The sequence below is a fragment of the Megalobrama amblycephala genome, linkage group LG14 (genome assembly GCF_018812025.1).
Source record: "Megalobrama amblycephala isolate DHTTF-2021 linkage group LG14, ASM1881202v1, whole genome shotgun sequence".
NCBI lineage: Eukaryota > Metazoa > Chordata > Actinopteri > Cypriniformes > Xenocyprididae > Megalobrama > Megalobrama amblycephala.
The window spans coordinates 27,610,047-27,623,040 of record NC_063057.1 but is presented as its reverse complement, the minus strand read 5'-3'; the positions used below and the strand labels follow the sequence as shown (position 1 = coordinate 27,623,040).

Here is a 12,994-nt window from a genome sequence, read left to right as displayed (position 1 = left end):
ATCCTCATGGAGGAGAGGAAGGTCACTGCTGTCAAAGACTGGTCCACTCCTACATCTGTTAAAGAGCTAGAAAGATTCCTGGGTTTTGCAAATTTCTACCACAGATTCATCCGAAGTTACAGTTCCATCACCAGCCCGTTGACCAATCTTCTCAGAAACAAGCCCAAGTCTTTGTCCTGGACTCCAGCCGCCACCCAAGCATTTGAAGCCCTCAAGACCACGTTCACAACCACTCCCCTCCTGGCTCATCCAGATCCAGATCTCCCTTTCGTTGTCGAGGTGGAAGCCTCAACAACAGGAGTGGGAGCGGTCTTATTCCAGCAGCAGGGGAATCCCTGTAAACTCCATCCATGTGCCTTCTTCTCCCGCAAGCTCAACCCGGCGGAGGTAAATTACGATATCGGCAACCGGGAGCTTCTGGCCATCAAGCTCGCCCTGGAGGAGTGGAGGCATTGGCTCGAGGGAGCAAAACATCCCTTTATGGTTCTAACAGACCATAAAAACCTGGAGTATCTTCGGGATGCTAAAAGACTGAATCCCTGCCAAGCAAGATGGGCTCTGTTCTTCACGAGATTCAACTTTACCATCTCCTACCGTCCTGGGTCAAAGAATGTGAAAGCTGATGTTCTGTCTCGTATTCATGGTCCCGAAGAAAGCACCGATGATCCAGAGTCCATCATCCCCGGGAAACTCTTTGTCAGTCCCATTACCTGGTCCGAAGAAACGCTCCCCGAGTCAAATGCCTCCACCAACACCCCGCCGGGTTGCCCCCAGGGGATGGAGTACATTCCAAGGACACTTCGCACTCCCCTTATCCACTCGGCACATACTTCTAGGGCTGGACAATAATTCAATATCAATATATATCGCGATATAATTTTGATGTGATATGATTTTTAAACACATTTCCGGTATTTAGATATATACATTACAGCATTTCTCACTGACTTGAGGCACAGCCGTTAGAAAGAGCAGAACGCGATTGGCTATTTGTGTGATGACGTACACCACAGAGACATGCAGCCACCAGCCAGTACTCAGCAGTTGTATGCTAAGATCAAACGCGAACGCGGCAAGTTTTACAAAATGAGTACCCCTGATGCAAATGCCACGGAACAAGCTTCCACAAGTAAGGAAAAACTTGAGAAAGCAGAAGAAATAGTTGAAAATTTTAATTATTTTTAATTTAAATACATATAAGTAAAAACAAAACAATACATTTAGAGTTTGTAAAATACACACTGATGTATATAGAAGCGGCAATAACAATTCTTTCCATTATAATTAGAGGACACGTTTTATTCATATCAGATACACATTATGCAAGTAACTTTAAAGTTTACTCTATTCTTCCCCAGTTCACCGCTTACTTCGGGAGAATTGGAGGAATTCACATGTTGTAAATCCAACAGAACCTGCGGCACAAACTAACATGGCAGCGCCCACGTGTATAGCTCAACTAACGCGATCATTATAAAGATGCTCATATTTGACAATCGGAATATCAGATATTTCATGTTATAGTTAACAAATTTGTGAATATTTTGAATAAAAAAGGAAAACTGAAATAAAAGCAGATCATCAGTCATACAGCGCTGTGGTGTGTGACATGACAAGCAATGACGCGTCACCATGGAAACAATAAAGTGATACGTTCTAAATAACGGTTGCCAGAATATTTTAAACTTACGTGCGAAAGGGTTATTTTATTTCCCAACTAATGACTCATCCGGGCTTTCCAATAGGTATGCCTGACACGGTATTTTCACAGACTAACACACGTCACGTCTCTGGCATAAACTACAGTATTTAAAATAGCATATGTTATATTCTCAATTTAATTTACAGAGCAATTCCTGCAAAGATTTTAGGTTAACTATAGTCTATAGAAGAGAGCGTGTCGACTCGCAAGACTCGCAGTGGAGCGGGACGGGGGGCGTGGCATCACGATGGTGTCTCTCCATCGTGATGTCGGTCAGCCCATCACGATGGACGATGAGATCGTCCATTGGCACAACCCTACCCCCATCCCCAACACCAGCGGTGTCAAAAGTAAAACCCTTGCAGCAATCGCAGATCGCTGCATTCATGCCTTATGACAAACAGTGTAAACGTCATCAACACTCAACAACGTCCCTGCCCCAGCAATGAGTTTTTGTTGTTTCTCAGTCTTTTTTTCTGTTTTTATTGTTCACAATCTTTATCTTGGCTGAAGCACTTTTGTTTTAATCTATATTAAGAATAATAAAATCAGCCTACATTATAGTTTAATGTTAAAGATATTAATATTACTAAAGTGAGTGAGTCTTATGTTTATTTTTATGTTTGTATGAAGGCTAAATACAAATAAAAGCTGAACATAAATTTATTTGTTTTTATTTCTAAAATATTATAGTTTTATAGGAAGAGATTTCATAGATTTGGCAAATTTATTTTTCAGACGTTTGTAGGTACAGACATCCGTTCTTGGCAGTTTTTCTGAGGCTATTATATATTTAATATCGATATCGGATTTATATCGTATCGACCGAAATTAAGAATTATATCGTGATATAAATTTTGGTCATATCGTCCAGCCGTACATACTTGGCACTGGCCACCCAGGGGTCAATGAAACCCTCTCGCTGTTGAAACAGCGCTTCTGGTGGCCCAACATGGCATCCGACATCAGAAGGTACGTGCAGGGGTGCAGGGAATGTGCCATCTCGAAGAGCCCGTGACATCTTCCCTCCTTGAATCTCCAACCTCTGCCCGTTCCAAACCGCCCCTGGTCACACCTAGGAGTGGATTTCATAACGGATCTCCCAGTCTCCAACGGATGCACCTGTGTACTGGTGATAGTAGATCGGTTCTCCAAGTCCTGTCGACTTATTCCCCTGCCTGGACTGCCAACAGCAATGGATACTGCTGAGCTTCTATTCAACCATGTCTTCAGACACTATGGACTGCCCGAAGATATCGTATCTGACCGCGGATTCACATCAAGAGTGTGGAAATCCTTCTTCAAACTCCTAGATGTGACCATAAGCCTCTCTTCTGGATACCACCCCCAGACGAACGGGCAGACAGATAGGAAGATTCAGGAGATCGGCCGTTTCCTGCGTACCTTCTGTCACGGCCACCAGGACTCCTGGAACCAGTTTCTGGGTTGGGCCGAGTACGCCCAGAACTCTCTCTGTCAACCCACTACTGGACTCACTCCCTTCCAGTGCATACTCGGTTTCCGACCCCCACTGTTCCCCTGGGAGAGCGAGAGGGTCTGGGACTCAGCTCATCTGCAACTCCAACGAGCCCCACGCAGGCGCAAGTTGACAGCTGACCTTTGACGTTCCCAAGCACCCCAGTACCACCCAGGACAAAGGTTTGGCTGTCAACCCAGGACATCAGAATGCGCCTGCCCTGTAGGAAACTGAGTCCTAGGTTCATTGGCCCCTTCACCATCACCCGGCAGATCAACCCCGTCACCTATCACCTGCAACTCCCTCCTGAGTATAGAATTCACCCAGTTTTCCATGTGTCACTTCTCAAGCCTCACCATCCCTCTGTTCTTCCCTCCACAGAGCCTGGTGAAGCCAAGTCCCTTCCTCTGATCGTGGACGATGGAGCAGCCTACCTGGTCAAAGACATCTTGGACTCCCGGCGCTGTGGTGGTCACCTGGAGTACTTGGTGGACTGGGAAGGATATGGTCCAGAAGCGCGCTTATGGGTCCCAAGGAATGATATACTCGTTCCAAGTCTTCTCGATGCCCGATTCCAGGCCGAATCAATTGGGCCAGACACGGAAGCCATTTCCATGCCGACACTGCCGCAATCAAGCTGGTATCGGGCCGTCGCTACAGGGCAGAATCGGGCCAGATGCGGCAGCCGTAACCGTGCCGACACTGCCTCAATCAAGCAAGTATCGGGCCAACACAAATGCGCACAGTGCGCCAGAAACGGTCCAGCCCCGTTTATACATCTACCATACTGTTCATTAATTTTTCATTTAAATTTGATACCCAGACAAAACGCTTTCTTACATTTTAATTATATAAACTATAATACATAAATAACATTACTTAAATCTATACAAACATCACATTATTATGAAAGCAATTATATGTCCATTTGAAAAGAACTCACATGGTCTGGTTGGCATGAAAACATTTTATTTACAAAACAATTACAAAACTATATTACATCAAGTAACATTAGTTGTTATACAAATATTGTAACCACACTTTGAAAAATGACACACTGGTATTTACTTATTCAATTTTACACTCTGTGTATAAGTATAGACAAACTTAATGTTTTAAATACATTTGTAAATGGAAAAAAAATTGCTGTTGTACTTAGCAAAATAATGAGCTGAAGAACTTAGCTGAACTCTGCAGGAAGATCTCCAGGAACAGGATCAGGCACCTCTGCAGGACTTCATTACATAAAAATACTAACTCAAAAGACAAAAACAAACAACAGCTAAAAAAAAATAAATACATAAAATAAACCTCCAGCTGTACAATTGAAGATTTTTTTTGAAGATTAGTCTTTTATTATAAAACTGAAGATCATCTTCTTTAACAACTGCAGTGCTTGAAGGACTTGTGCTTTCGTTTCATTGACCACAATGACAGAATCAGTGATGTCTGGCTCTCCCAACGCCTCCTGAAATAAGCATAGAGGGTCCAACTGTAAGTTTCACTCAGTAGACTAAAAGTAGACCATTACATTCACTGATACTAGCAATTCTGTTAATGCATTGAATACTTACATTTCAAGTCTTGAAGAACTGTGGGTCCTCCTCACAGGTACACTGAAGAGCACAGAGGGCTACGGTGCATTTCATGTTGACATCATGATCACCCTTCAAAGTCAAGCAAACATTAACATGTTAAACAAGCAAGCCAACTTTATTGTATATACAGTGAAGACAGTGATGGAGGTAGTAAGTGTTGACAAATTTTAACTCACCTGAAGATCATAAACATTTAAAATCTTGTTGATGCGTGCTGTTTTCAGTGATATGGTGTAACTTTGCACAAACCTAGAAAACCAAAAACACACAAGTGTATAACCAACAGTGGATGCAGAAAAGAGAAAGTCAAGTCTGTCCATTTATCTGAGGAAACATCACGCAACTTGCATTTCAACTCAACTTAAGTTACCTTAAGTGTTGAAGCTCACTCTTCAGTAAGCATCCAGTTCGGCCTGAAAACAAAGAAAGATTGCAAAAGTTTACTAATCGTAGATACAGCTACTGCTAGTTTATTCACATGATTTTAAGAATAAAATCACATTTCTCAGATCAGTGTGCTTAACAAAAAGCAGCAACACATGTTGCCCTACATTTTCTTCCTTAAGATATCCTTACAAAATCAAATGAAGATTGAAGATGAAGAAAAAATGAAGAAAAAAAAGAAAATGTTTTGCTTTACTTACATTTTAAGTTCGCTCCAGACGCTTGTGAATATCTGCTACGCTGAAAGGATTCTTCAGGTAACGTCGGTTAGAGCAATGATGTGACGTGGATGACAGCAGTTTACATCGCTCAGTAAACTTAGAAATTATCATTAAAGTAGCGCCGTTTACTCAGGTTTACATTCCACCTGTAAAGAGCAAATAGTATACAAGTATCTATTAATAAAGGTTACATGGTCTAACTGAATGTGCCAAACTTTACTTGAACTTACCAGCTTTCTCATTGGCTCCAACAGCTCCTTGCTAGTTCAGTCAGAGAAGATGATGTCCATGGTGTTATTTCTTCAGGGCTTGCACTGCTTGGTGTCTGAGGATTAAAATCTGCCATTTCTTCAGCGATGATAACACTTCTCTTGATTACTACAAAACAGAAATATTAAAAGCAATTTATGGCATGAGAAATAATCATTAATTCATGTGCGTCTTAACATGCTGAGTGAAGAAGCAGCTAGTAGCAACAAAAGCTGTGATTGTGTTTGTGTTGTCTATGATTTAGCAATCATAAGCATCTGTAAAAGTAAATTTTGCTTACATTTAGCATCTGAAAATGATCTCAGACATACTAATGCATAGTATTGCAGCACATTCTCATCATAACAAAAAAAAAATCAGTGAAACTAGCTTATGTAACTAGCGTATGTATTTAGTTAATTGAGGTTATTTGAAAACAATGATCTTCTATGACAGTATAAACAAATCCTCTTCACTCACCTTCTTGAAGAAACATGGAATAAAACAACTTTTGCTTATTATAGTTGCATTTATATAAATATATGAGCGTGGAAACTAAAAACAAACAGACAAACCTGATCTTTCTCCTCGTGAATGCAGGCCCGTCATCATCCTCTTCCTCAGCTCTTTGTTTGCAGATTGAATTGTTGCTCGTCAAAGTTTAGTGCAGCGTAAACACCCGAGATCCACATAACAATGCTTAGATCAAAGATGAAAAAGATTTTGTCCGTTTATTAGCTGTAGTGGCATATTGAACGTTTTCAGACAAGGCAAGAAAGCCGCGCGTTTGCGGCAGTCACGTGAAGTTAACTTTAGAAAATTCCTTTATAAGCGTCTGCTAAGTAGACATACTACAAATGTAAATGTGCGTCGATGCTTACCAGAATGTTGTCGAAATGACCTCAAACATTAATATCTCTTGGTAAATAATCCATTGTTTTGATCACGTCCAAGTGAAATGCGTTTAAAATACATGAAAGCGTATAAAATAATTAATTGCTACATTACTTATAAATAGATTTGATATTATACATATTAGAGAATGTTCTTTCTTTTCGGGCCGATTACTACATGCTATCTGGGATGTGACCTCCCAGGAACTAACAGTCTTCCATCGCTATGCTATGCTATATAATCCTATACTATAATCATCTATATTGTGTGCAAATCGACACTTTTGGAAGTAATAAATACACGATTGTGACGATATGTGGTTTATCTGTGTCCTTCGCGCCATGTCAGGTATTTATAATAGTAGATTATATTAATAATGCAATGCTAATCGAGATAGCTTTTCTCATTGTGCAGAATAGCCTAAAATAATATATTTTCTGTCTGATATTTGATCCGAAGCCACATCACATCACAGAAGGTTATGTAAAACACTCGACTTATACGTTTGTAACAAAAACGTGGTTTTAATCTTATACATTGTCGTGTTTTGTTGGTGTGCTAAGCTAACACGGTAACGAGCCCAGAGATGCACCTGTTCTGAGCTAATGCAAATAAATAATTTTGAATTGTACAGCTCACTGATTTATTTATTTATTTATTTTTTCAAGAAGGGCATTAGATACAGTTTCAAAGAAGGTGAAGTGAGAAGTTTTCTGAAAGAAATGAGGGATTAAATCATCTTGAATAGAACATCAGTAATTGTATAGACAAAAGAAAAGAATAATTAGAGCCATGAGCAGGCCGGAGAGGTGTGAATGTGTTCAGGGGAGACTGAAACTGAATGGGGCAGTTAGCACCACAAACACAATATAGACAATACACTTGAATAGATGCTTAGATGACGACAATAAACATCAGTTAACATTTTAGAGTCTTTTCTAAATAAAGTGTCGTGACATGGTCTTGAAAAACATTTAATAAAACTCAGAGTTTTAAACTTATCATCTTCAGATTTGAAATGTAACATGGTCAGACATGTGGCTTTAGCTGCAGTGCATTTCTAGATTGCTAAAAGGCCAACTTCACTTTTATTTCAATAAAGATATTTCATAAAAATAAATTTCTAATAACTTTTCAAAACTTTGAAGCTATTTTAAACTATTTTCTTCATTGTTACAACAATTAATTTTGATTTTACTGCAAAGTGTCTGCTTTCAAATGAGACCTTACTTATGCTTTTAGTGCAAAGGGTTCATGAACTGTATCTGTTTTAGTTTGGGTATGTCATTTCTTGGGATTTTTCCAAAAGCGGGGGTGCAGGTTAACAGGTTAACACTTAACTATAAATATTTGAAGTACTTAAAAATATTTAGCTAACATAACATTTATTCTACAGGCTCATCTTACCCCATTATCCTTTATTAGGATTTTATTTATTGTGTATATAAACTCTACATTTCAAACAATCACATGTCATCCTCGTGACTATAAGCCCACACACACTTGACGTTAAGTAAAGTATAAAAGCAGAGCTGTTTCTGGAACTTCACAAAATCTTCCTCTGAGATTCTACAGGAGACAACCAAACCAAGGTGAGTTTTGGGAACAAAAACCTACTGAATAACATTTCTAATGTATCTTTGTTCTTTGTCTTTAAAATACATTGAGAATCCACAGTGTGCAGTATATGAGTGCAGACATCTAACGTTTTCTGCTTATTCATTTTTAGGTTCATTTCATGTTCATCATGGCAAGTGCTGAGAAGTCTAATGCTTCTTTTCGTCATCTTCTCCATGGGGAATGCAAAAAGTAACCAAAACATTTAATTGTAAAAACCCTTTCTATTCCATTTACTAATATTTACATGATTAATGAGGGATTTACAGTGTCAAAGTACACCTAATTTAGGCACAAAATCACACAAACATAAAATAATTCTTTGCTGTGAATATTACGAATGCCCTAACATTTATGTACCCGATGCAGTTGATTTAGTCATGAAATGCCCCGCTGGATGGTCAAGTTTTGGACTCCGGTGTTTCAAGTACTTCTCTCCGTTGGTTAACTGGATCACAGCAGAGGTAATGTGTTAAGTTACAACAAGGTGATTTGGTCACACTTTACAGTAGGTGTCTTTAACTATATCTAGATAAATCAATAAATAAATAAATAAATAAATAGGGTACAATGTACTTATTGTGATGATGTTGTATTGCAAATCACTTTTGCTGCTATTGAGGTGGATACGGGTAAGGTTAGGGACAGTTATTCCTGTTGAAAAAAACAACATATGCTGATTAGGTATGTTTTGTACGGTGACCGGGAGGGGACATGTTCGGTTCACTTAGTTTTGTCGTGGCCACGACATATAAACTCGTGGGAACGTGATAATATGTCGTGGCCACAAGATATTAATTCGTGGGAACGTGATAATATGTCGTGGCCACGAGATCGTTTTGTCGAGGTAACGTCATCCTTATGTCGTGGCCACGCGATGTAAAGTCGTGACCTCGAGATCATATGGTGAGGGAACAAGATATTTTTCTCGTGGCCACGACTTCATTATGTTGAGGGAACGACATCTATTTCTCGTGGCCACGAGTTACATGTGTAAACAACGCGCGCTACCATAGCAACCTGGAATTAAGAATGATAAAATAAGTGCTGAATTAAGAAATTATTATTATTTGAATGCTGTCTATATAGTCAACATCACGCGCAATGTAATAAGCTATAAATAGCCTATATTGCGAGATGTTGCCACTATAGCAAGTTTGTTATTATCAATTTGATAACAAACTTAATTTAATGATAATGAACGTTTATCCATCCCATCTCACAGCCTTCTGATCGTGTCTTTATAATAATAATAATAATAATAATAAAAAATAATAATAATTATTATTATTAATATGCCTATAAAACCTAAATAAAATGATGAACAAAATTAAGTTTTTGTCTAGGCTATATCAGTGAATGGATTTTTTTTTTTTTTTAGCTTAAATGTTCTTTTAACAACCAATTAATAATAATAAATTATTCGAATTTCATTCAAATGCTGTCACGGGCACGAGGGTCTACAAATAATAACAGATGCTCATTTATCCTATATTCACGGCTACAATACAGTCAAAGTCACATTTTATTGGCATGATCTGGCATTTAAAGTATTTACACAGTATAGCTAACAACATAATATAGGCCTATAGAAATGATACACGAAATGAAGGGGAAAATAAAGCAAATAGGGCTACATAACAATGAATAAAAAACATTTAACCAATAATGATAGCCTAATAATAATAATAATAAATAATAATGTAAAAATTAAATAAAAAAATTAACAATCAGTGAATGGATTTAAAAGACTGTTGGATGTGATCAAAATATACACGGCATATTCTAATATTTTGCATAAACCCTGAACCACTATAAACTGTAAACCACTGTGGTCACATGGACAATTTTAATCTAACTACCTAACTGTGTGTTCACACCGCCGGCGGCGAGAGCATCAAAGTGACACTAGTCATTAATTTTCAATGAGAGCCGGTGGCGAGCTCCGGCGAGAGCAGAGCGGCGCGTCTTGGACGGTGAGAGCGTCGAGAAGAGTTGAAATCAAGTCAACTTTATGGTAACGAGCTATGACGCGGTTCGGCGGCAACCATTTGGAATGTAGAGGTCCTCGCTTGAGAGGCTTCCGATTGGTTGACGTGACTTGTCATTTACTTTGACCCTCCCGTCGGCGGCGGTTTGAACGAACAGTACAGCGTTGTTGGCAGGGCGGCCAAGGCGAATGTTGACGCTCTCGCCGGTGGCGGTGTGAACGCACAGTAACAATTTTAGTCTAACTACCTTTCTGGACCTTGAATGTGGTAATTTTGTTGCTTTCAATGGAGGATAAAAAAAACTCTTGAATTTTATCAAAAATATCTTAATTTGTGTTCTGAAGATGAATGAATGTCTTACGGGTGTGGAACAACATGAGGGAGAGTACTTAATGACAGAAATTTCATGTTTGAGTGAAATTACCCTTTTAAATACACTTAATACAACATGTGAATGGTGATATTTATTATTTGTAAAGTAAACCCTTTTATTGTAAATAAATAATACAGAAAACTGATACTGAGCAAATAATCGATCAGACTTTGTTTGAAAATGACTAAAATGAAGTTCAAAAAGTCACTTACGCTTTATGCTAAAAATATTAGATTTTGTATTGACAATAACAAAAAAATCTTTCTCTTTAGAGAAACTGCCAAGGTCTTGGTGCGAATCTCGCATCTGTGCATAATAAACTGGAAAATGAGTTTCTGCTGGGTCTGTTGCCGCCTTCTTCCTCACGTGCTTGGATTGGTGCTCATGATGCTGTACAAGTAAGTTAAATTGTGTGTAATAAATAAATCTATTTGTTTGTAGACTGGAATTTCAGTTTCATTTTATTTTGATGGTCCCTTTAACATATTGACTAGGGATGCAACAATACAGTTAGTCCACGGTTCCTGTAACGTTACACCTACGTGTCAAAAAACTCTCATTAAAGTGTTAGTCAAGAATTATTAGACTAGTAGGGTTAGGGTTACAATAAGTTGACATGTAGTTGCAAAATTACTTATATAACAAGTAGAATATCTTTTGGGACCATCACAATAAAGAGTTAGCAGATATTATATTATTAGTTCACTTTCAAATTAAAATTTCTTGAGATTTTACTCACCCCCATGTCATCCAAGATGTTCATGTCTTACTTTCTTTAGTTGAAAAGAAATGAAGGTTTTTGATGAAAACAATCCAGGATTTTTCTCCTTATAGTGGACTTCAATGGAGCCCAAACGGTTGAAGGTCAAAATTACAGTTTCAGTGCAGCTTCAAAGAGCTTTAAACGATACCAGATGAGGAATAAGAGTCTTATCTAGAGAAACCATCACTAATTTTCTAAAAAAAAAAAAAAAAAAAAAAAAAAACAATTATACATTTTAACCATAAATGCTCATCTTGAACTAGCTCTCTTCTTCTCTATTTGAATTCCAGCAGTGTAGACACTGCTAAGTGTATTACTGCCCTCCACAGGTCAAAGTTTGAACTAAATTGTCATATACAATATGCTAGTGTAAGTATATAACAATTTTGATTTTTTTTAGAAAATGAGTGATGGTTTCTCTAGATAAGACTCTTATTTCTTGTCTGAGATCATGTAGAACACTTTGAAGCTGCAATGAAACTAATTTTGACCTTCAACCATTTGGGCTCCATTGAAGTCCACTATATGGAGAATAATCCTGGAATGTTTTCATCAAAAGCCTTCATTTCTTTTCGACTGACGAAAGAAGGACATGAACATCTTGGATGACATGGGGGTGAGTAAATTATCAGGAAATTTTAATTTGAAAGTGAACTAATCCTTTAAGTAGACAGTCTTCTGTTACTCTAATGAGAGTTGGTTGAGAAATAGGTGCAACATTACTTATAGTCAGCAGAATGTTTAAAAGGGACCATCAAAATAAAGTGATACTGGAATTTCTGCTCTATAGAGTAAATGCAAATGTTCTAATGAAGATGGGTTAAATCTGAAATTAATTAGCTCCATACTGGAGTCTGAGTACAGTAGTGCACTCTTATAATCATGTCTTTGCTCTTTAGGAAGGACAGTGGCTGTGGAGTGATGGAACTGTGAATGACTTTACCAACTGGTGCGCTACAGAACCTAATGGTTCTGGTAAAGAGAACTGTGTGGATATCAGCTGGACCTGTAAGCATGCAGTCTGGTTTTTGAATAATTTACAATACTATAATTTCATATCATACTTGGGTTGAACATTCTGTTTTATTTTGATTCTACCACCACTATAATGATCAGAATAACTTACTTCATTTTTCCACCCTACAGCTAACCGCTGCTGGAACGACTGGACCTGTGCAGGCCAAATAGGCTATATTTGTGTTACAGATGCTTGAGATCATATGCAGGCATGCTGCTCCACAGTTACATTGATTTTACACTTTATGATCTTATCTTTACAAAAAAAATATATATATATTCTAAAATTAAACTTCATTTGAATCTTTTCTAAGCTTTAATCTCTTCTAAATACATTATCTGAAACCCTCCTCTAATCAATAAAAGCATTAATAAACAAATCATGTGTGTTGTGGAGTTAAATCAAATAAATGTATAAATAAATATAAAAATATTGTGTTGCAAAGTTTGAGGATATGGTTATTACAGGGGTGTCCAATCCTGCTCCTGGAGGGCCACTGTCCTGCAGAGTTCAGCTCCAACCCTAATTAAATACACCTGAACCAGCTAATCAAGGTCTAAGTAGACATACTAGAAACTTCCAGACAGATGTGTTGAGAAAAGTTGGAGCTAAACTCTGCAGGACGGTGGCCCTCCAGGACAGAGATT

The 12,994-nt window shown here is 38.1% G+C and overlaps 1 protein-coding gene and 1 long non-coding RNA gene across 2 annotated transcripts; one reads left to right on the top strand and one right to left on the bottom strand.

The window, feature by feature from the left end:
• Window positions 1-4,511: 4,511 nt before the first annotated feature.
• LOC125245514 lies at window positions 4,512-7,572 on the bottom strand. The gene is made up of 4 exons (XR_007179560.1): window positions 5,422-7,572; window positions 5,148-5,190; window positions 4,754-5,026; window positions 4,512-4,647 (listed from the first exon to the last, which is right to left on the bottom strand). It is a non-coding gene; the product is annotated as an uncharacterized LOC125245514 (long non-coding RNA).
• Window positions 7,573-7,866: 294 nt separating this feature from the next.
• On the top strand, window positions 7,867-12,707 carry LOC125244391 (ladderlectin-like). Its single transcript, XM_048154479.1, has 6 exons — window positions 7,867-7,913; window positions 8,315-8,394; window positions 8,572-8,666; window positions 10,839-10,964; window positions 12,229-12,337; window positions 12,476-12,707. Exons 1-6 carry the CDS (start codon window positions 7,867-7,869, stop codon window positions 12,541-12,543), a joined length of 525 nt encoding a protein of 174 aa, XP_048010436.1. The 3' UTR covers window positions 12,544-12,707.
• Window positions 12,708-12,994: the final 287 nt, after the last annotated feature.

What these genes read in the sequence shown, in the direction of transcription:
- LOC125244391 (XM_048154479.1), top strand. Translation starts at nt 7,867, where the DNA reads ATGTCATTTCTTGGGATTTTTCCAAAAGCGGGGGTGCAGGTTAACAG. An exon ending in GTGCTCATGATGCTGTACAA is followed by an intron (nt 10,965 to 12,228) that starts GTAAGTTAAATT and finishes TTTGCTCTTTAG; the next exon opens with GAAGGACAGTGGCTGTGGAG. An exon ending in TGTGGATATCAGCTGGACCT is followed by an intron (nt 12,338 to 12,475) that starts GTAAGCATGCAG and finishes TCCACCCTACAG; the next exon opens with CTAACCGCTGCTGGAACGAC.